This window comes from Ornithorhynchus anatinus, chromosome 10 (genome assembly GCF_004115215.2).
Source record: "Ornithorhynchus anatinus isolate Pmale09 chromosome 10, mOrnAna1.pri.v4, whole genome shotgun sequence".
Taxonomy (NCBI): Eukaryota; Metazoa; Chordata; class Mammalia; order Monotremata; family Ornithorhynchidae; genus Ornithorhynchus; species Ornithorhynchus anatinus.
This window is the reverse complement of record NC_041737.1, coordinates 10188633-10212761: the sequence shown is the minus strand read 5'-3', so window position 1 is coordinate 10212761 and position 24129 is coordinate 10188633. Positions and strand designations below refer to the sequence as shown.

The following is a 24129-nucleotide window of genomic DNA, read 5'->3' as shown; positions in this document are numbered from 1 at the left end:
GTGAAGAAGTCACGAATGAGAGTGTGTGTGCGTGTGATCTGGGGCATTTGAATTATGAAGAAGGCATGAATGAGTGCGTGTGTGTGTGCGTTTCGTTTAGGCGCGAGCCCGTCATCGGGCAGGGATTGTCTCTATTTGTTGCCGAATTGTATATTCCAAGCGCTTACTACAGTGCTGTGCACATAGTAAGCGCTCAAGAAATACTATTGAATGAATAAGTATCGTGAAGAGAGCATAAACGTATGGGTGTGTGTGTCTAGGTATGTGAATTTTGGAGAAGATATGAATGATTGTGTATCTGCTTTTTGAATTGGGAAGAAGGCATGAGTGAGAGTGTGTGTGTTTGGGTATTTGAATTGTGAAGAAAGTATGAATGAGTGTGTGTTTGATGTATTTGAATGTTGAAAAAGGCATGAATGAGTGCACGTGTGTGTGTGTGTGTGTGTGTGTGTGTGTCTGGGTATTTGAATTGTGAAGTCATGAATGAAATTTTATTTATCTGTATTGACGTCTGTCTCCCCGCCCTCCTTCCCACCAGACCGTGAGCTCCCCGTGGGCAGGGAATGTCGCTGTTTATTGTTGTATTGTACTTTCTCAAGCCCTTAGTACAATGCTTTGCACACAGTAAGCACTTAATAAATATGAATTAATGAATGAATGAGTACTTGCACGTGTACGAGTGTGTGCACGCACCATTTTTGTGAACGGCAGCCCCGGGCACCAGCCTGAACCAAAAAAAAAAAAGAAGGTTTAGGGAATCCAACTCAAACATGGGATGCAAGCCTTGCAGAGTTCTCATTTTTTCAGCGTGGCTCAGTGGAAGGAGCCCGGGCTTGGGAGTCGCAGGTCATGGGTTCTAATCCCGGCTCTGCCACTTGTCGGCTGTGTGACTTAGGGCAGGTCACTTCACTTCTCTGGGCCTCACGTCCCTCATCTGTAGAATGGGGATGAAGACCGTGAGCCCCACGTGGGACGACCTGATCACCTTGTATCCCCCCCAGCGCTTAGAACAGTGCTCGGCGCATAATAAGCGCTTAACAAATACCGCCGTCGTCATCCTGCTTCCGTGGCCGACAGAATGCCGATCCTTCCCGGAGCTGAGAAGGAAAACGCGGGCAGGGCTCTGATTTGTCCTGAAGATTCATTCATCCCATTGTATTTATGGAGCACTTAGCGCGTGCGAAGCACTGCACTGAGTGTTTGGGAGAGTTTAATGCCAGCTGTGGGCCGGGGGAGGACAAACATGGCAAGCTGGGCCTTCGGGGACTCTTGATTTCACTCTCTGGTTTGTTTCCGTCCCACAGCTGCCTGTGTCCACCGGGGCTTCCGATTTGAGGTAGGTGTGCTCTTCCATCTTCTCCGTTCTCTCGGGGCAGGAGGGGGCGGCGGGCCGGGACCCAGGGGGCCCGGGAGGAAGGAGACCCTCTGCTCCCAGTGGCAAATCCCTTAGAGAACCAGGATGGCTCCGTGAAAAGAGCCCGGGCTTGGGAGCCAGAGGTCATGGGTTCAAATCCCGGCTCCGCCCCTTCATTCAATAGTATTTATTGAGCGCTTACTAGGTGCAGAGCGCCGTACTAAGCGCTTGGAATGGACAAATCGGTAACAGAGACGGTCCCTGCCCTCTGACGGGCTCACGGTCTAATCCGGGGAGAAGGACAGACGAGAACGATGGCAATAAATAGAATCGAGGGGAAGGACATCTCATTAAAACAATAGCAAATAAATAGAATCAGGGTGATGGACATCTCAATAACAAAATAAATAGGGTGATGAAGATCTATACAGTCGAGGGGACGAGTACAGTGCCGAGGGGAGGGGACGGGAGAGGGGGAGGAGGAGAGGGAAAGGGGGGAGGAGAGGGTTTAGCTGCGGAGAGGTGAAGGGGAGGAGAGGGAGCAGAGGGAAAAGGGGAGCTCGGTCTGGGAAGGCCTCTCGGAGGAGGTGAGCTTTAAGTAGGGTTTTGAAGAGAGGAAGAGAATCAGTTTGGCGGAGGTGAGGAGGGAGGGCGTCCCGGGACCGCGGGAGGACGCGGCCCGGGGGTCGACGGCGGGATGGGCGAGAACGGGGCACGGCGAGGAGGTGGGCGGCGGAGGAGCGGAGCGTGCGGGGTGGGCGGTGGAAAGAGACAAGGGAGGAGAGGTAGGAGGGGGCAAGGTGATGGACAGCCTTGCACTTGGCTGTGTGACCGTGGACAAGTCACTTCACTTCTCTGTGCCTCAGTTCCCTCATCTGGAAAATGGGGATTAGCCGTGAGCCTCACGTGGGACAACCTGATTACCCTGTATCTACCTCAGCGCTTAGAACGGTGCGCTGCGCATAGGAAGCGCTTAACAAATACCAACATTATTAAATCCCTGCCCTGCCCCAGTTCATGCCGAGGACTGAGGCCCTTGTTCCCAGGAGGCCTGGCTCAGTGCCGGACGGGAGTGGGAAATGAATCTTTTCTGAGTAGATCTGCATTCTGAGGGACTCCTGCAGTCCCAGAGGGAGAAATCTGATCCCGGGCCCCCTCTGCCAGATCTCTACCGTGCCCGGTTTTCTTTATCTGAAGGCTTAATGCTCCTTCCTGCTCCAGCTGCTCTCAGATGGCATCAGAGTTGGCAGCGTTCGGAAGATTGGTGCTTGGCATGTTCCGGGAGGCTTTCAGACAAGCTTTCCGTGTAGCGTTTCATCCTTGAGATTCTGCCGCTGGGGAGAGGGTCGATGCGGTCGCTCTCGCCGTTGTGGTTGGCGGAGAAGTCGTTGCGGGCGTCTGATCGTACCGATGATGCGCTAAAGCGGCGCCGGGTGCCAAAGCCTTATTGGAGAGTCGGCCCGCACTCCATCAGCTCTAATAAATTGGGTAGCGAGCCGTTCGCTGCTCTTCTTCGTGTTTAATAAATACGGGAATAAAAGCAGAGCCGGCTGCTGGGAAAAGGTGCCCATCAGCGTGTACCGCTGATGGGTGGTATTTGAAAATCAGCCCCGGGGACTTGGCGGCCGGGAAATATCGGTGACTCCCCGGACACCCAGGCGGTGTTAGGAATTCCCAGCCTGGAGCTGGGATTTGAGCGGGAGAGAAGGCAGAGTTGGCTGGCGGGGAGCCCGACTGGGGTTTTTTCCTCCTCGTCTCCGGACGGTCGAGGTCGCCCAGCCGGGTTTGCTCGCTTCAGAGCAGCGGCCCGTCCGCCGGGCTCACGTGGCGAGGAGAATCGTGGTTCAGCTCGCTTGGGGAAATCAAGTTGTGGCCTCCGGGTGGCTAAAGGGGCATCTGGCAGGATTATTATTAGCCTGTGGCATAGTGTCGATTGTGGCATTTAATACGTGCTTCTTATGTGTACATAAGATACAGTCTCTGTCTCATTCAATCATTTATTACGGATAATAATAATAATGATAGTATTTGTTAACTGCTTACTATGTGTCAAGCACTGTTCTAAGCCCTGGGGTAGATACAAGCTAATCAGGTTGTCCACAGTCCCTTGTCCCACGTGGGACTCACAGTCGTAGTCCCCATTTTACAGATGAAGTAACTGAGGCACAGAGAAGTGAAAGGACTTGCCCAAGGTCTCAGAGCAGACAAGTGGTGGAGCCGGGATAAAGACCCAAGGCACCAGATGGGTGACTTTGGGCAAGTCACTTCACTTCTCTGTGCCTCAGTTGCCTCATCTGTAAAATGGGGATTCATAACCTATCCTTCTTACTTGAACTGTGACCCCCGTGCAGAACAGGGACTGTGTCCAACCTCATTAATTTGTATCTCCCCCAGTGTTTAGGACGGAGTTTGACACATAGTAAGTGCTTACTAAATACCATAAAAAAAAGACAGTATGTGCTTTCATCTCATGGCTTTGGTTTCATGATACCTTGATACCGGGGGAAAAACTTTCTGTTGTTGAATTATTAATTCCCTTGTAGTTTTAAAGGAAAAAAAAAATCTTTTTTTTTTTCTGAACCAGTGGCTCTTTTAAGCTGAGTCCTTGTATTCAAAGCTAAGTGGAGAACTGAGGGAAATAGCCACATAATTTAAGAAAAGGGGTTGTTTTGCTTGAATTACTAGAACACTGGGCAATGTAGACCTGAGCTGAGACTCCTTAATACGAAATTCTCAGAAACACGACAATCAGTTTTGGTTTACTTAGTCTTGGTGGGTTTATTCATCCACAAAGCAGAAATAAGATTAACTGGCTTTAGAGGGGAAAATAATAGACTTTTGTTAAAACAGTTCCGGACACCACAGCATATGATCTCGGTGCACTTTGAGTCTATACTGTCTGCGTCCTGAATGCAGTTGGGATTTCCCAGCCTAATCCGTACTCTGACCCCCGGCCTCAGAACTAGGGCAAATTTTAGTAGTGTTTAACTTGAAAATCACCCCAAGCAGCATGAGAAGCTGTTCTCTAGACTGTAAGCTTGTTGTGGGCAGGGATTGTGTCTGTTTATTGTCGTATCGTCCTCTCCCAAGAGCTTAGTGCAGTGCTGTGCACCCAGTAAGCACTCAATGAATACAATTGAATGAAATGAATGAATGAATGATCTGTTCTGGGACCTTGGGCAAGTCACTTCACTTCTGTGTGCCTCAGTTACCTCATCTGTAAATAGGGATTAAGACTGGGAGCACCATGTGGGGCATGAACTCTCTCCAATTAGATTAGCTACCCCAGGGCTCAGTTCAATGCCTAGCACATAATAAGGCCGTAACAAATGCTATTTAAAAAAAAAAAATCCTTTTTTTCTATCCACTGTCCATTTTCCCCAACTTTTATCTCAGTGCTTCTGCGCCAACCATACATTTCTGTATTCACAATCATCTGTACCCTTCTGTACACATCTACTTACATACCTTAATGGTAATAATAACTGTGGTATTTATTAAGTGCTTATTATGTGCCAAGCACTCCTCTATGTATGGGGCAGATACAGAATAATTAGATCAGGCACAGCCGCTGCCCAACATGGGGCTCATGGTCTAAGGAGGAGGGAGAACAAGTATTGAATCCCCATTTTGAAGGTGAAGAAGCTGAGCCCAGAACATTCATTCATTCTTTCAATTGTATTTATTTAGCACTTACTATGTGCAGAGCACTGTGTGAAGCACTTGGGAGAGTACAGTACCATAAACAGACACATTACCTGCCCACAACAGGCTTACAGTCCAGAAGGGGGGAGACAGACATTGATGTAAATAAATAGGTTCATAAATGCTGTGGGGATGGGAGGGGGGAAGAACAAAGGGAGCAAGTCAGGGTGATGCATAATAATAATAATAATAATAATGTTTTGTATTTGTTAAGCACTTACTGTGTGCAAAGCACTGTTCTAAGTGCTGGGGGAGGATACAAGGTGATCAGGCTGTTGCACGTGGAGCTCACAGTCCTCATCCCCATTTTACAGATGAGGTGACTGAGGCCCAGAGAAATGAAGTGACTTGCCCAAAGTCACACAGCTGACGAGCGGCGGAGCAGGGATTAGAACCCATGACCTCTGACTCCCAAGCCCATGCTCTTTCCATTGAGCCAGCGCTGCAGAAGGGAGTGGGAGAAGAGGAAAGGGGGGCTTAGTCAGGGAAGGCCTCTTGGAGGAGATGGGCCTTCACTAAGAGCAGTTGTGACTTGCCCAAGGTCACCCAGAAGGCAAGCGGAGCCAGGATTAGAACCCAGGTCTCCTCACTCATCTGCCTTATCCACTTATTTTGGTGTATATCTTCCCCACGGGACTGCGAGCTCTTTGGGAGCAGGGATCGTTTCTATCAACTCTGTTGCGATGTTCTCTCCCAAGCTCTTGGTGCTCAATAAATTAATCAATTGATTGCTCGAGTGCAAGGATTGTGTCTATCAAGTATTGTCCCAGGAGCATAGTAGAGTACTCTGCACTCAGTAGGTGCCCAGTAAATACCCCCGACTGCTGGATCGGCCCGGTGACCGCTTCCTAAGGAAGCAACGGAGAGACTGTCGTGGAGTTTTTGAGGGAATGCAGTGGCCGGAGTGTTCGAGCTTGAGGGGGTGATTTGTTCTAGGAGTCTGTTGGGGACTCACACTCTCTTGAAGAGTTGACTGGCTCTGAGTTCTCCAGCTGCAGCCTGAGGGCACGGGCCTAGGAGGTTGGTGGTGTTGTCATTCACACAGTAATTCAGGAAGAGGTCCCACAGCAGCCAACCGTTGCCGAAGAGCATTCTCGCTGTGTCACTGGGAGAACAAATGTGTTGGGCTGTGCGTGTGTCTCGCGGGAAAATCCAGGCAGTGGCGTTTCGTCCTGTTTGATGTAAATGCTGTCACCGCAAAGAATGGCCTCTTTCATCTTTCCGCGTACTACCAGGGCATAATTTTCAAACGCGCATCTTCCGGGAGGAAGATCATTCTGGAAATGGCTAGATTATAATTATGGAAGGCAGAAAAGACAAATCTGTAGTGTGTAAATCACGGACATTAATATTCGACAGAAGCTTAGTGCACGGAAGAACGTGACGTAACTGCAGTGTGGGAATGTTCGTAGAGTTTGGGTTTCAGCGGAAATTTTTAGCTTTGGAAAAACTTGAGGGACAGAGTTTCACGAGCGTGACTCGCTTGGGTCGAAAGAGCCCAGGTCAATGAGGGGCACCATTTTGGTCCAGACCAGGACTCGGTCTCCTGTCGCGGTACTGGAATACCTCAAGGAACCAGAGACTGGCTGGTCTCCCGGATATCCATTCATTCAATTGTATTTATTGAGCGCTTACTGTGTGCAGAGCACTGTACTAAGCACTTGGGAGTGTACACTGTAACAATAAACAGACACATTTACAGTCTGGAAGGGGATGGACATTAATATAAATAAATTACAGATAGGAACGTAAGTATGCGGCTGGGAGGGGGGATGAATAAAGGGAGCAAGTCAGGGCGACGCAGAAGGGAGCGAGAGAAGAAGAAAGGAGGGCTTAGTCAGGGAAGGCCTCCTGGAGGAGATGTCTGGCAGGCTGTAAGCTTAGACTATACGCTTACTGTGGGCAGGGACTGTTTCTAGCAACTCTGTTATACTGACAATCAGTCAGTCATATTTACTGAGCACTTAGCGAGTGCAGAGCACTGTGCGAAGCACTTGAGAGAGTATAATACAACAATAAACAGGCACACTCCCTGCCCACAGAGAGCATACAGTCTACTTACTGCACACAGTAAGCACTCAATAAATACGATTGATTGACATTGAAAAGAATAAAGATTGTGGCCATTATGCCTGGTAAGTACCACACTTCAAGTTGAGGGTGACATACGATACAACTTGAGTCTGAAGTGCTGCACATTCTCTTTCTCTCTCTTTGTAGTAGCCAGGGTCGTCTTTTAGCCAAGTTATTAACTGAATCAGAGATTGTATTTTTACTTCATCACATGAGGCAGAATCATCTGTTGCCTCCACATTAATAGAAGCCGCTCAAACACATAGCGATCCCCTGCCCTGAATATTCCAGAATAAAACAATCAGCCGGTGGCCCGCGGAGAGCCTCAGAAGAGACGAGGCGAAAATAGAAATCAAGAATTTTTATAAATAAGCATAGCATTGGCACGACATTCCCAAGCTTGAGGATTCCAAGAACTTTTCAGGGCCCCTATTTGGAGAGCCAGCTATGCTACAGAGCATAACACTGCAAAGCACTCCCAACATGTTCTCTTGAGTACTTTTATACACACACACACACACACACACTCACATTTGTAGGGCAGGAAGAGTGTGGCTCCCCTCAGATTGAAGGTGGGGCCAGAGTGTGCTACCAGCATTAATAATAATGATATTTATAAAGTGCTTACTATGTGCCAGGCACTGTGCTAAGCATGCCAATTTTTCTCTTTTTAAAACCAAAGTGCTTATCGTAGAACCACTCTCCCAAGTGCTTCGTGCAGTGGTCTGCATAGAGTAAGCACTCAATAAATACCATTGGTGATGATGATGATGATGGAGATGGCTGTTGAGAGATCCAGTGGCCCCATGATGTCACACCCGACCTGGGTTTCCGGGGCTCTTGGAGTCTTTGCCGTAAACTCTTCGAGGCCAGGGATCATGTTTCCTTACTCTGTCTTGCTCTCCCAAGCATTTAGTACAGTGTTTTGCATGTAGTAAGTCTTTAAGAAAAATACCACTGATTGAGTCTGCATGAGCAAGTGCATTTTGGGAAATCCTGGTTTTGGGCCAGAATCCTCCTGAAGGCAAATCTTAGATTTGGCACCAAAAACAGCTTGCAGAGAACCCCAGGCTACCCGAGGTGTGTTTCCAGAGCTGACGGAACGACGCTTCCGTGTCCGGGCCCGATGTCAGCCCTATTCCTGGCGTGACAGATCCCATTGCAGGCATTTCCCCACCTCCAGCTCGGGCACCAGCCTGGAACTCTGCCCATCAAACGGGCAGAAGGTGAGAGCTGAGATCAGCCCTAATGGGATTAAGTGAGAAGCAGTGTGGCCTAGTGGATAGAACACAGGCTTGGGAGCCACAAGGACCTGGGTCCTAATTCCGGCTCCGCCACTTGTCTTTTGTGTGACCATGAGCAAGTCACTTCACTTCTCTGGGCCTCAGTTACCTCAACTGTAAAATGGAGATAAGGGCTGTAAGTCCGATGTGGGAAAGGATTGTGTCCAACCTTGTATCTACCCCAGCGCTTGGTACAGTGCCTGGCACATAGTAAGTGCTTAACAAATGCCATTAAAAAAAAAAATTCCAGCCTGGGATGTCCTTTGGTCAAGTGGGAGTCTCAGAATGGCAACGGACCCAATCGTCTGGATTTAAGAGATGGAAGATGGCCGATCCGAGGATCTTTCTGGCCACCCGCGCCTTGATGTCTTGGATTCTGGGCTGCAGCCGATTGCAGATGAAGCCCGGGCTGGGTAGCACGGAGCTTCCAGGAACCCCAGGCAGAAGCTGTCCATCAGGCAGATACTCCCGGGCCCACCAGGAGCCACGCTGACTCACGGCCAACCAACTCTGTCATACCGCCCCAACCCAGCCTCTACAACAAAAACAATCGATTCTACCTTGGCTTGAAAAAAAGGCTCCAAACGTTCACCCCTTCTGGAAATGTGAATTTGGGGATGTTTGCAAATGAACCCTGGCTTTGCCTCCTTACATGCACCGTGATTTCTTGGGTGTGGGGAAATTTTTATTCACCGAAGTGACTTTTAAGAGGCTTAGATCACTCGTGATATTGCAGTCATGCCTGAAAATTAAGCTCACTTGAAAAAAAAGAGTTCCTCATTGCTGTCATTCCATTTATTTTTATTACCTACGAAGAATCCTAGCCTACCACGACTCTCCCGTAACGTTCTTGTTCGAATCGCTCTTCTGGGTTCGTTTTTTTAAAAGAGAGACTGGACCCTGAGCCCAGTCTTTACAGATGAAATTGAGACTCCGGAAGCACTGGCTTGGTAGGAGTCTGATGAGCCTGGCTTTTCGGGAGCCCAAGGCTGGCCCCCGTCGTCGGCATCGTCGCTGGCATTATCATTGGCACCGTCAGTATGGGCGTATTTGGCGATTATCGAGCACCTGCTACTGGCAGAGACTCTACGAGGTGCATGAGAATGCAGGGAGGAAGTAAATGATGAAATCTTAGCCCTCCCCCAGCTCACGGCCTTTCTGGGGAGACAGATGGACACAAGTGGTCAGAGAGGCAAAGACAAGGGAGGAAACAAAGCTACAAATGAGACAGAAAGGGTGGGAGTTTAATTAAGGGAGGTTAATAATGATAAAAGTAATAATAATGATGGTATTTGTTAAGCACTCACTATATGCCAAGCACTGTTCTCAACCCTGGGGTAGATACAACTTAACCAAGTTGATCATAGTCCCTGTCCCACATGGGGCTCACAATCGTAATCCCCATTATATAGCTCAGGTAACTGAGACACAGAGAAGTAATAATAATAATGATGGTATTTGTTAAGCGCTTACTATGTGCCAGGCACCGTTCTAAATGCTGGGGTAGATAAAAGATAATTGGGTTGTCACGGAAATACTACGTGTGATATGCCTGCCCCAAATTAATATTCCCTTAAGAGCATAAAGGCAAATTTTAAATTAAAATCAGAATAGCATATAAAAAGTGAAGTGACTTGGCCAAGGTCACACCTCAGACGGGTGACAGAGCTGGGATTAGAACCCAGGTGCTTCTGACTTCCAGGCCCTCTGCTCCGTTCACTAGGCCATGCTGCTTTCCTAATTTATCGCACAGTTAAGTGCTTACTATATGCCAGGCACTGTACTGATCACTTGGTTAGAGAAGTGCTAATGAGGTTGGACAAAATCCGTGTCCCACGTGGGGCTCACAGCTTTCACCCCCATTTTACCGATGGGGGAACCGAATTACAGAGAAGTGAAGGTACAGAGAAGTGAAGTGAATGACCTGCCCAAGGTCACACAGCAGACGAGCGGTGGAGCCAGGATTAGAAATGCATGATTTAACTTGCAGTGCTTCTAAGACATGTTTTAACTGTGCAGCCGGGCTAGACGCTGATGCGGAGTTTGGAATCGGTCTTCCAGTGAGGCCTGCCTGCCACCACAGAGCCCGGTGCCGTGCCGGGAGCAGCGGTTAAAGGCGTGTGTGCAGGGAGAGAGGGTACTAGGCCACGTGAGGGTCTTCAAGGGCGAAGCCCCCGCGGGAAGAGCCAGCTCCCCAAGGGGCGGCTCAGTCGGTTGCATTTGTTGAGCGCTTACTGTGTGTAGAGCACTGTACTAAGCGGCGTGGCTTGGGAGTCAGAGGTCCCATGTAGACATGTTCCCTGCCCACAAAGAGCTTACTGTTCAAGGGGGAGACAGGCATCAATATAAATAAGTTAATCCCGGCTCTGCTACTTGTCAACTGTGTGACTTTGGGCAAGTCACTTCACTTCTCTGTGCCTCAGTTGCCTCATCTGTAAAATGGGGATTGAGACTGCGAGCCCCAGATTACCTTGTATCTACCCCAGCACTTAAACAGTGCTTGGCACATAGTAAGTGCTTAACAAATACCATCATTATTATTATTGGAAAGTACAATGCAGCAGTAAAGAGAGACAATCTCTGCCCTCCACTACAGGCTTATTAAGGTCACATCTCCTCAACAGTCCTTCCCCAATTAAGCCCTCTCTTTCCTTTCTTCCTCTCATTGTGGGTCAATCAGTGGTATTTAATGAGCGCTCGCTATGTTCAGACCACTGTACTAAGTGCTTGGGAAAGCACAGAGCAACAGAATTAGCGGATACGTTCCCTGCCCACAACAAGCTTACGGTCTAGAGGGGGAGACAGGAATTAATATAAATAGCTTATAATAGATAATTTAAAGATATGAACGTAAGTGCTGCGGGGTGAATATCAAACGACCAAAGGTTGCAGATCCGTTTGCCTAGGTGATGCAGAAGGGAGAGGGAGCTGGGAAAAAAGGGGCTTAATCAGGGAAGTCCTCTTGGAAGAGATGTGACCTTAGTAATGCTTTGAAGGTGAGAAGAGTGGCAGTCTGAAGTACTTGGAGGGCCTCTCTCTCCCTTCTGCATGGCCTAGGCATTTGAATCTGTACCTTGCAAGTACTTGATAATGAAAATAATAACATATAATGGTACTTGTTAAGGGTTTACTATGTGCCAAGTGCTGTTCTAAGCGCTGGGGTAGATTCAAAGTAATCAGATCAGACACAGTCCTTGTCCCACATCGGGGGGGGGGGTCACACTCTTAATCCCCATTATACAGATGAGGTAACTGAGGCACAGAAAAATGAGGTGACTTGCCCAGGGTGACACAGCAGACATGTGGCAGAGCCGGGATTAGGACCCAGGTCCTTCTGACTTCCAGGCCATGGCCTAAGTACCAAGCCACGCTCCTTTTCACACCACTCGCAGCCCCTCAGCGTTTATGTGCATAGATGTAATTTATTTATATTGATACCTGTCTCCCCCTTGTACAGTAAGCTCCTTGTGGGCAGAGAACGTATCTACCAACTTTGTTATACTGTACTCCCCCAAGCGCTTAGTACGGCACTCTGCCCATAGTAAGCGCTTAATAAATCCGATTCGATTGACTGATGGTGTGCCCATGGACATTTCTTCTTGGTTTGGCGGTAATCATTATTGTATTTCTTACTAGCTTCTGTATCTACCAAGCCCTGGGTGCAGGACTTAGTACACTCAGATCAGACACGGTCCCTGTCCCACATGAGAATCCCAGCCTAATGAGGAGGAAGAACAGGTGTTTAATCCCCATCTGCCGACGAGGAAACTGAGCCGAGGGGAAACGACTTGCCTAAGGTCCCACAGAAGGCAGGTGGCAGGGCCAGAATTAGAGCCCTGGTCTCCCACTCCCGGCCCTAAGCTCTACCCAGGGTGCCACCCTTCTTTCCCATTTCGGTGGTCCACAGTGCCTCAGTAGTAGAGGTCAGTTGAAGATGGCTCGTGAAGGCCGTTGGCTGTGTGCGGGGCTTCCCTCCCCGTTTGGGTTGAAGGCTCTAGCCCCTTAGCAACCCCTATCAGTTGTTGCCAAGTTAAAGTTTCACCTGACTGGAGAACAAACCAGGGCCTAGGTCAGCCAGGCTTAGCCACCCAGTAGATAAATCTGCACCTTTCCTTAGAAACTGGGTTGGCAGCTTCTCTTCAAGTGGGGCAGCATGGCTCAGTGGGGAGGGATCTTCTCCCCTTCCTCTTTCCCTTTCCTCCTTCCCTTTCCTTCTCCCCTGGTATCCTCCCCTTTTGTCCACCGCGTTCCTCTTTCCCTTTCCTCTTTCCCTTTTCTCTTTCCCTTCATTCTCCTCCTCTTCCTCCTCCTCGCTCCCTTCCCCTTCTCCCTTCCTGCTCAACCAATCAGTAAATCAATTGAATTTGAGCACTTACTGTGTACGGAGGATTGTACTTCATTCTCCTCATCTCCTTTCTTCTCCCCCTCTGCCACCTCCTCGTCCTTGCCCCTTCCTCCCCCTCCTTTTCTTCTTTCTCCTCCTCTGCTTCTGCTGACTTCTCCCGCCCGTCCTCTCGTTTCTCCTCCTTATCCTTCCCCTCCTTCCCTTAGTGGTCCCTACTGGCATTCCTCCCCACTCCAGATTGACAGCTGTCTCTTCATCTTGTGAGATTAATTGGATTTAGGAATTCAGAGCCCTGTTCTCTGAACCCTGTAGGATGAAGCGTCTAGCAGAGGGGCTTTTCTGGCAGGTGTGGTGGGGGGGGGGGGAGAGGGACAGGAGCCCCCCAAGCATCCAGGCGTCGCTCTTTGCTCCCAGCCGGCCCTTTCGGCCCAGACCTGGGTCGGTGGGCAAGGGTTCCCTCAGAGGAGAGATTGGGAGTGGTCTCTTTGTTCCTGCTGCAGAAGCCCGGGAGGTGGGCTCCTCAACTGAACAGGGTTCAGTTCAGAGTTCAGTCAAGGGAGCAAGTCGAGGTGATGAAGAAGAGAGTGGGAGAAGAGCGCTTAGTCAGGGAAGACCTCTTGGAGGAGATGGGCCTTCAGTAAGACTATGAATGGGAGGAGAGTCATTGTCTGTCGAATATGAAGAGAGAGGGCGTTCCGGACCAGAGGCGGGACGTGGGCAAGAGGTCGGCGGCCAGATAAACGATCCCTAGTCATTCCTTCATTCATTCAATAGTATTTATTGAGCGCTTACTATGTGCAGAGCACTGTACTAAGTGCTTGGAATGTACAGTTCGGCAACAGATGGAGACAATCCCTCTGCTGCCTCTAGACTGTAAGCTCCTTGTGGGCAGGGACTGTGTCTACCAGTCCAGAAGCAGCCTGGCTTAGTGGCAACAGCCCGGCCTTGGGAGTCAGAGGTCGTGGGTTCTAATCCCTACTCTGCCACTTATCAGCTGTGTGACTTCTCTGTGCCTCAGTTACCTCATCTGTAAAGTGGGGATTAAGACTGTGAGCCCCACGTGGGACAACCTGATTACCTTGTATCTACCCCAGCGCTAAGATCAGTGCTTGGCACATAGTAAGTGCTTAGCAAATGCCATTATTATTCTTATTATTATTACCAACTCCTTTGTCTTGTGATCTCCCAAATGCTTAGCACAGTGCTCTTCTCACAGTACGCACTCAATAAATACCACTGCTCTATTGATTGATCCACCGAAGTTAGCATCTAGTAACTCTAAGGTATTCATTCAATAGTATTTATTGAGCGCTTATTATGTGCAGAGCACTGTACTAAGCGCTTGGAATGAACAAATCGGTAACAGATAGAGACAGTCCCTGCCCTGTGACGGGCTCCTGAGCAGTAAGTACGGTGCTCTGCACAAGATTGATTTGATCCTAATCGGACCAGGCTCCAGGAGAGGTCTGAGCTGGACATCCAGGGCAGGAGCTTTTCAGCGAATTAACTTGGGGGTTGGTTGAGCACTTGCCAAGGGCCAAGCACTGTGCGAAGCGCTGGGTAGGTACCACACAATCACCTCAGACACAGTCCCTGACCCACACGGGGCGAGGACCGAGAAAAATCCGTCCTTCTGGCCTTCCGCAAGCACTCGTTGACAACTGTGGAAGTTGCCGTTGCCGTTTCGCACCTAAGTGTACCATAAGAATAATCTTTATGGTATCTGTTAAACAATTGCTATGTACCAGTCATTCTCCTAGGCCCTGGGGTAGATTCAAGTTAATCATGTTGGACACAGTCCCTGGCCCCCATGGGGCTCACATTCTAGAGAAAGAGTACACGCAGTGAATCCTCATGTTACAGATGAGGAGATTGAGGCAAAGAGAATTTAAGTGACTTGCCCAAGGTCACGCAGCAGGCATGGGGTGGATCTGGGATTAGAATCCAAGACCTCTGACTCCCAGGTCCGTACTCTTTCCACTAGGATGTGCAACTTCTCCCGTGGCCTAGGACAGACGTGGGGGACGTTGGTGTTTGGAGGCATGGCTTTGGGGAAGTATTCGATGGAGCTGGCTGCCATTCTCCCACTGCCACGGGCTGGGGGGACACCAGGGATTCGGTGAGATGTATATGTGGCTAATCCCTGTTGCCATAGGAACTGCGTCGGTAGATTAAGATAACAGCTCAGAAAAGGAATAAAGGAAATTAAAATAAAGCTGTCTCTTTTTTAAGACGTAATCATCAAAGAGATTTAAAGGCTATTTGGCTTGTTTTCAATAGGCAGAGTGAGAGTTCCCTGACTCCTTGGATCATTATTTTGCAGTCTCTGCCCGAACCTGATTTATTCTCCAATGCCAGCGCGGGGGCGAGGGGGAGGGGCAGCGAGAGCTGTTCGTCAGTGTTGCATCTGAACCGAGTCCCTGCCGGGTGCGCAGCGTTCAGCACAGTCTGCTCTGGAGGGGCTGACAGTGTGTGATGGCGTGTATACACACACACACACGCACACATATTAATGTGAATAAAATACCCCACTCCAAAGAGCTGGGACGAGGCACAGGAAGAATTTAACCCGACGTAAATATTTGCCGAAGGTTTAAGAGTTCAGACTCCTCACAAAGGCCTGTCTTGTTTTGTCAAGTTAAATGTGGGGAATTGATTTTCAAGTCAATGAAATTCTTTAAAGACAGGAGGGGCTGAGGGCGATCCAGAAACGTTCAAGGAGTTTGCAAAGCAGTAACACTTCAGAACTGGTTCAGGCAGAACACACCTCACCTGGCTGGTGGATTCCAGGGAGAGAGCTTCATTTTTTATGGAAGTGTCCCTTGCCCCCACGTCTCCCTGCCCTTTCTTGTCCCTGTCAGGAATTCTGTTCTCCTAGAAATTCTTTTTTTTTTAAATGGTGTTTGTTAAGCACTTGCTATGTGCCAGGAACTGTTCCAAGTGCTGGGGTAGATAAAAGATAATCAGGTTAGACGTGGTCCGTGTCCCACATGGGCTCGCAGTCTTAATTCCCATTTTGCGGGTGAGGTAACTGAGGCACGGAGAAGTGAAGTGACATGCCCTAGGTCACACAGCGGGCAAGTGGCAGAGATGGGATTAGAATCCAGGTCCTTCTGACTCCCAGGTCGGTGCTCGATCCACTAGGCCAAATCCTTGCTCCTCCTGCACCTTCTTCCGTGCTCTCCCTCGCTCCCCTGGGATTGGCTGTATCCCTCTACTCTCCCTCAGGCCATTTCCAAAGTAATAATAATAATAATGATGATGGTATTTGTTAAGAAGCAGCATGGCTTAGTGGCAAGAGCCCCGGCTTGGGAGTCAAAGGTCGTGGGTTCTAATCTCAGCTCAGCCACCTCATTCATTCATTCACTCAGTCGTATTTATTGAGCGCTTACTGTGTGCAGAGCAATGTACTAAGCGCTTGGAAAGTACAATTTGGCAACAGATAGACAGTCCCTACCCACTTGGCAACTGTGTGACTTTGGGCAAGTCCCTTCACTTCTCTGTGCCTCAGCTACCTCATCTGTAAAATGGGATGAAGACTGTGAAGCCCCACGTGGGACAACCTGATTACCTTGTATCTACCGCAGCACCTAGAATGATGCTTGACACATAGTAAGGGCCTAACAAATACCATCATTACTATTATTCCAAAGTGTCCAAGCTCTCAATCCCCGACCTTCCTGTCTCCCCACTTGGTCTTTCCATTGCTATTCTTCTTTCATTCACCACTTCTTGATTCTGCTCTACCTCCTAGTCCAGCCTATCCCATATTCCAGCCCTTCCAATCAGTCGATCAGAACCATTGCCGATGGCTCACCCTCCCAGCCGATCGCTACCTGGGATCCATCTCCGACCCAAATGGCCCACAGCTTCTTTCTCTTTATAAACCGTCTCTCCCCGCTTCACTAAACCCTTTCCACCCAGGAAAGGATATCAACACACTAGACCGTACGCTCATTGTGGGCAGGGAATGTCTCTGTTTCCGGTTATATGGTACTCTCCCAAGCGCCTAGTACTGTGCTTTGCATGCGGTAAGTGCTCAATAAATACGATTGAATGAACTACTCAGGAACAACCCCCCTCTCGCTTGATCAATTTCCACCTTAGTGGAAAGGAAACTCATGATATTCCTCACTCTCCCTAATTCCCGGGAAGCTAAAACCTCCTCGGAGGGAGGAGATTTGTCAGCGCTGGCGTTCTTTGCATCTTTAGAAGGAGGACAAATCCTTTTCTATAGGCATTTTTTCATCTACTGCCTTTCACCCAGGTTTTAATGAGATTCATTTTCTTATTTAAAAAATGTCACTGCTTGTCTATAGTGAGCTCACTCCCCTCCCCTCGCCCCCCCGACCCACCGGAGTTTGCCCTCACTGCTTCTGTGGCACAAATGGCATTGCTCCAATGAGCAATGACTCCGAAGTTTCCTTTTTGCCAGCCGAACCTGCCTTTAGGGACAGACTGCAGGCCAAACTTTAGATCGTAAATCCAATCAAGGATGCATTAAGGCATTTGGAACATATAGGTCGCTCTATAGAGTCTGGAATTTTATTCCTGGAGAGAGAAATGCCTAGAGAGAGAAAGGGAGAGAGGGAACTTGTGTAAGAGCGAGTAAGAGAGAGAGCATCTGGTGTTTGTGTTTGAAATTGTCATCACCGACAGTGACATCCTATAATAGTAATGATAATTATGGTTTTCGTTAAGTGCTTACTATGTGCCAAACACTGTACTAGAGAAGCAGCGTGGCTTAGTGGCAAGAGCCCGGGCTTGGGAGTCAGAGGTCATGGGTTCGAATGTCAGATCTACCTCCTGTCAGCTGTGTGACTTTGGGCAGTCACTTAACTTCTCTGTGCCTCAGTTACCTCATCTGTAAAATGGGGATGGAAACTGTGAGCCCTATGTAGGACAACCCGATTACCTTGTATCTACCCCAGTGCTTAGAACAGTGCTTGGCACATAGTAAGCACTTAACAAATACCAACATTATTATTATTATTACTATGTGCCGGAGTAGATAGAAGATAATCAGGTTCAGTCTAAATATGAGGGAGAACAGGTATCGAATCTCCATTTTGCAGGTGAGGGAACTTAGGTACAGAGAAGTGAAGTGACTTGCCTGAGGTCACACAACGGGCAAGTGGCGGAGCTGGAATTAGAACCCAGGTCCTCTGATTCCCAGGGTCGTGAGGGGAGCAGTACAGTGCTCCCCTCCAGACTGTAAGCTGGTTGTGGGCAGGGAATGTGTTTGTTTACTATTGTTTTGTGCTCTCCCAAGCATTTAATAAGGTGCTCTGCACCCAGTAAGCGCTCAACAAATACAGTCGACTGACTGACTCTTTTCTAATTGGCCTCTGGGTCCCCCTTCCTCTCGGAAGCCTCTGCTCCCGGAGATCAGTCCCTCTCTCCCGGCTGCTGCCAAGCAGGCTGGTTTGTTGTGGTAGCCCCACAGCGATCACAGAGGCTTTCAAACACTCATTCTGCTTGGACGGCCTATTCTCCGCTTGGCCATTAGAGTGGAAGCTATTTGTGGGGAGGGAGTGTGCCTTGTAATGATAATAATGATAATTATGGTATCTGTTAAGCTCCTACTATGTGCAAGGCACTGTACTAAGCACTGGGGTGAATACAAGCAAATATAAGTCCCTGGCCCGCGTGGGGCTCACGGTCTCAATCCCCATTTTCCAGATGAGGTAACCGAGGCCTAGAGAAGAGAAGCGACTTTCATTCGGTTGTATTTATTGAGCGCTTACTGTGTGCAGAGTACACTGTACTAAGTGCTTAAGGACATACTGGAGACAAGTGGTGGAGCGGGATTAGAACCCAGGACCTTCTGATTCCCAGGCCCCTGCTCTATCCGCTAGGCCAAGCTGCTTCTCATGCTTCGACTGGGCTTTCCCAAGCTCTTAGTACAGTGCAGTGCGCCCAGCGGGGGCTGATTAAATGATCGTTCCGCAACTCTTGGGGGTGTTTCAAGTGTCTACCCCCAGCTGAGGAGCAGAGCGAGTGTGGTGGTTTTCCCAGAAGCGCGATCCATGGGGACGGTCTCGGAAATCCGTCCGAGCGGGCGGAGGGAGAAACGTGAACCCTTGAGCAGTCGGGGCCCCGATTCTCCCTCTTTCCGCCCCTGTCATCCCCTCATTGTTCCGCTGAGGCGGGGCTCTGCCAACCACAAGGGCAGCCTTTACAACCTCCTTATTTTGGGTTAATTCTGCCAATTGACAGGCATTGTCCGCTAATTGGAGTGGAAATGTCAGGTGAAAGTTGAGTTATTCAGCTGCCAAGTCTGCCCTCCTGGCAGCGAGTGGGTGACGTCGGTAATCGCTTCAGGTCCGTCTCCGGTCTCACACAGTTCTGTCTTCCCTCCAGACATCCGAGACCTCTAGACTGTGAGCTCGTTAGGGGCAGGAATGTGTCTGTTTGTTGCTATATTGTACTCTCCCAGGCGCTTAGTACAGTGCTTGCACCCAGTAAGCGCTCAATAAATACGATTGAATGAATGCCGTTCATGGCTTTCCATGTGGGGCCGATCCAGTGATCCAGTCTCGCGTCCTGGGGCCGCCCCAGAACGAGACCCTTGGACCTTTTTTTTCTTAATGGTATTCATTAAACACTTACTCTGTGCCAGGTACTGTTCTAAGCACTGGGATAGATACAAGATATGTTCCTGTCCTCCATGGGGCTCACAGTCTTAATCTCCATTTTACAGAGGAAGAAACTGAAGCCCAGAGAACTGAAGTGACTTGCCCGAGATCACACAGGAGACCAGGGGCATAGCCGGGATTAGAACCCAGGTCCTTCTGACTCCCAGGCCCATGTTTTATCCACTCAGCTTCACTGCCTCAAGGCAGAAAATGGTCGGAGGACGGTGGCTTATCAGGGACCATTCCCCTGGGTATCAAGGGTGTTTTTCTGCATTTTCCCATGTCGGGTCTGCCTGGGCCATGAACTTCAGTTAATTTCATTGCCTCTAGGGCTTCGGTGGCGTCCGGCCGATGGGTTCCGGGCCTGGGACTTTTTACCCTTTCTAATGGACCCTCGCCCGCCTCTCTCCCTTCCCCCCTCCCCCAACAGCTGGTAATGCCGCCGTTTGTTTTTTTTCAGAACGCCGCCGTTTGGAAGTCCGATTCCTGCCAGGAGTGCCGTTGCCATGGAGAACTCGTTCTCTGCAAACCTGTTCCGTGCAAGGACCCCGGGTGTGACACGGAGAAGGTACGGTGTTGCGGGGGAGGGGGCCCATCTCAATTCCAGGCCGGGAGGGTCTCTGGGGCAGGAGCCGGGGAGCGTCTGGCTCGTTGGAAGGCTGCGAGGAAGGAAACGTACTCCTATCTCTTGCGGAGGACACCCTCCTTCATTCATCCATTCATTCAGTCATATTTCTTGAGCGCTTACTGTGCACAGAGCACTGTATTAAGCGCTTGGGAGAATGCAATGTAACAATAAACAGACACATTCCCTGCTCACAATGAGCTTACTACGGTCTAGAGACGAGCATACAGAAACCACTTCCTCCCAGTTTCTTCTGGGTTTCAGAGGCGCCTAGGGAGTGGGGAGATTGTTGTTTGGCAGTTTTGGGAGGGAGGTTTCTGGGTTGCTTGTGTCCTCTCTGGTGCCACACAAGGCATCCACTGCCAGCGCCTCATGGAGCCTCACTCCCAGGACCACAGGGCAAGAGCAAGAGAAGAGGGAGTTTGCTCCATTTCCTGTCCTACCCCTCCCCACGTTCTGGGCCTGGCCCGGCCTGGGTTCCCAGCCCACTGGGTTTGGGGGTTTGGGGGTGCTTCGCCCCCTCAGGGCCCAGCTTTCGGTGCCGGGTTGGAGAGACAACTTCCCAGAATCTTCCCCTTCTCATGATTTGTCATCAGAAGTGAGTTGAGGGGCCTTTCCAAGTTGGGGTGCAGAAGGGTCCAGGGAAATGCTGCAGAGCAGTGAGCTGGGGCCCCCTTCCAGCTCTTGGGGGGAGGTCTCAGAGGGTAAGGATGGCACTCCTTGGGTGATGTTTGCAGGCGGGCATTCCTAGGATGAAGGCTCCTGAGTGTCATTCCCTGGTTGAGGTTGTCAGGGTGCCATTGCTGAGGTGGCAAATTTTTGATAACGGTATTTGTTAAGGCTCTATAGAGCTACAGGCTCTATAGTAAGCACCGAGGTAGATGCGAGATAATCAGATTGGACACAGTCCCTGTCCCACATGGGGCTCACTGTCTTAATCCCCATTTTACAGATGAGGGAACTGAGGTACAGAGAAGTTTTTGAAAGTGGAGGAGCTGGGAGTAGAACCCAGGTCCTCTGTGCTCCAGGCCTGTGTTTGTTCCGTTAGGCCGCGCTGCTTCTCGGTCACTCTCAGGCCGAAGTTCCCGAGGTAATATTCCTGAGGTGGTGTTCCAGGGATGGCATTCTTGAGGTGGCACTCCCAGAGTGGTATTCCTGGGCTGATGTTCCCAGGGAGGTGTTCCTGGGCTAGCATTCCCAGGCACTTCACCTCCTCCAGCAGGATCCTGTTACTTCTTCCGAACCGTGTGCCAAATGGCACTCTGTAACCCATCCAGGGGGAGGTGCTGCGAATCGGCCCCGGTCAGTGCTGCCCGGAGTGTGTCTCCCCACTCCAAGGATCGTGCCGGCATGAAGGGGAAGTCCATGCGGTAAGGGGTCCTGAGGGTCTTTTGGGGTGCTGCATGGTGTGCTGTTCGGAGGGGTGGCCCTGCCCTCTGCCTACCCAGCTTCCCTCCTCCTCCCCCCGTATCCTCTCTCCCCCAAACCTTTCCCTCCACTCCTCTTGAGCTAATACTATGCTTCCTCTTCCCCTTTCCGCATCCTCCTCCCCTCCTAAGGGTCTCCTCTGCTCCCCATTCTGGGAGGGGCCGGAGAGGTGGATTTGGGAAGTTGGCGTCGGGGGGCCAGCCCTTCCCCGGCCCTGCCTGGAGAGAGCAAGACCCGGCCAAACTCTCCCAAGGAGAACAAGGGTGAGAAGAAGGAGGATGAGAACGGCAGTCCAGGGGCAAGGCCATCTGGCTAGGGGGCCGTGGAGGCCGTGGCCGGGTTTTCCCCCGTTACGGCTCGTCTTGTTTCCTTCCCCCCAGCACGGGACAGAGTGGTCGAGCCGGCCGTGCGGCGTGTGTTCGTGTATGAACGGGACAGTGCGCTGCCACAGGAACCCCTGCCCGGCCGTGTCCTGTGGGCCCGGGACCGTGGCGCGTGTGCCTGAAGGCGGGTGCTGTCCACGGTGCCTGGGCACGGGAGGTAAGTATCCACGCGGCGTCGCCGCAAGGAGGTGCCCAGTTCAGTTTCGCCGCAGCAGGCTGGAGGTGCATCCCGGTGTAGCCGGAACGGGAAGAAAGCAGACCGGAGTCCTGGCTAACGGCTCAGCCTCGCCCTCCCGCTGCTCTCCTCCCACACTGAAGAGGTGCTTGGTTGGCCACGTGTGAGCTGGGGCACGCCACTGCCTGCTCAGGGGAGGGATCCTGTGATCCGTACTGAGGCCGACTCATATTTCTGAGGCTTTTTAGCCCCACGGTTCCCTCTTCCCGTCGGACTGGAAGCATCTTGAGGGAAGGCACTGGATTGCCTCATCTTCATCTCTTGCAATAGCCTCAGCGGTCAGCACGGGGTCCTATTTGTGGTTGGATGTCCTCATTTTCACAAAAAAAATGAGCAATGTCCAACTGTCCTCCGCTCTGGGGTCCACCCCCCTTATGGCAGGCAGGCAGACAGGCAGGCTGGGGTTGATGCCGTTGACTCCAGTGACCAGAAGCTGGGCCAAACCTGCGGCTTCCTCTTTGGGTCCCTCCCGCAGACCCTGCCGGGAAGGCAAATCGGCGGCTAATAATAGCGATAAGAACTGTGGCATTTGTTAAGCGCGTACTATGTGCCAGACACCTTTCTGAGCGCTGGGGTGGATACAAGCAAATCTCATTGGACACAGTCCCTGTCGCACGTGGGACTTGCCCAAGGGCACACAGCGGACAAGTGGCTGAATGGGGGATTAGACCCCTGATCCCTGTGACTCCCAGGCCTGTGCTCTGTTCATTCTTTCATTCATTCAGTCGTTTTTATTGAGCACTTACTGTCTGCAGAGGACTGTACTAAGCATTTGGGAGAAGACAAAATAACAATAAAAAGACACATTCCCTGCCTACAGCAAGCATCTGTCTTCTCATGACTGCTTCTCGCGGCTGCCCCAAGGACCCCCACACTGGGCTCTGAAGAGTCAGTTGCCCCAGGTGGGCGGGGTGCCTTTAGGTCAGTGCTTAGAACAGTGCTCAGCACTTAGAACAGTGCTTGGCACATAGTAAGCACTTAACAAATACCATTAAAAAAACAAGTCCCGACTCGCCTGCCAAATGTCCTTGAGAAGTGACTCTGCCATTGTCCCGCTGGGCTCAAGGTCCAGGCTCTCGGGGTGGGAAGAAAGGAAGTCCACAAATGGGATGGACTCCATGTCCAGGAATGCCTGGCTCCAGATCCCATCAGGGCAAGAGTGGCCAGCCCGGAGTGGAGGGCGGGGTGATTAGAACCGCGGGGCGGATTTGGTGTCGTGCCCAGAGCCCTGCCAGCTGGACGGCCGCCTGCTTCGGGACGGGGAAGAACGGCAGCTGAGCCTCTGTGCCAGGTGCGTGTGCCGAAACGGGACATCCCAGTGCTTCTCGGCCGAGTGCCCCTCGCTGCTGTGTCCCCAGGTACGCCGACCGCGCGGCCCCCTGGGAAGGGAGCGGCCCCTGAGGGCGTCTCTGGGCTTGGGTTGGGGAGGAGAACGAGGCCTTTCTCTTTCTCAGGGAAACCCCTTTCTCGGGGCAGTTGTCGCTTAGCCTGGGGGCAAGTAACTGGCTGAACTGGGGTCGGGACTAAGGAAATCGGCCTGCGGGTCGTTTTCTGAGTTGGGGGGAGAGAACCTGACTCGTTCTTGGGGGGAATGTGGGAGGCCGACCGGGAGGCGGGAAAGTCTGAGCTGTGGCCTTACCGCCCTACCTGATTCTGCGTCAGCTACCGCTCACATCCATGTGGTGCCTGTGCTCGTGGCTGACGGGGATCGGTCAGTTGGGTCTATTGAGCGCTTACTCTGTGCAGAGCACTGCAATAATGATTATGGTACTTGTTAAGCACTTACTATGTGCCAAGCACTGTTCTAAGTGCTAGGATGGATCCCCGTTTATCAGGTTGGATGCAGTCCCTGTCCCACTTGGAACTCACGGTCTCCAACCCCATTTTACAGATGAGATAACTGAGGCCCAGGGAAGTGAAGTGACTGGCTCAAGGTCCCATAGCAGGCAGGCGACGGAACCGGGATTAGAACCCGGGTCCTTCTGACTCCCGAGCCTGTGCTCTAAGCCGCTAAGCCATGATACTTCTCTGCAGTAAGCGTTTGGGAGAGTACAGTATAA

General features: G+C 50.7%; 1 protein-coding gene across 2 annotated transcripts in view; it reads left to right on the top strand.

The window, feature by feature from the left end:
• The window catches only part of FRAS1 (Fraser extracellular matrix complex subunit 1), a 156294-nt gene that overhangs the window by 8306 nt on the left and 123859 nt on the right, over positions 1 to 24129 (top strand). For both annotated transcript variants that reach the window (XM_029073328.1, XM_029073326.1), the window contains exons 3-7: positions 1305 to 1336; positions 19859 to 19966; positions 21301 to 21393; positions 21832 to 21991; positions 23294 to 23427. In XM_029073328.1, coding sequence (XP_028929161.1) covers positions 1305 to 1336; positions 19859 to 19966; positions 21301 to 21393; positions 21832 to 21991; positions 23294 to 23427 — 527 coding nt within the window. The remainder of the gene's footprint in view (positions 1 to 1304; positions 1337 to 19858; positions 19967 to 21300; positions 21394 to 21831; positions 21992 to 23293; positions 23428 to 24129) is intronic.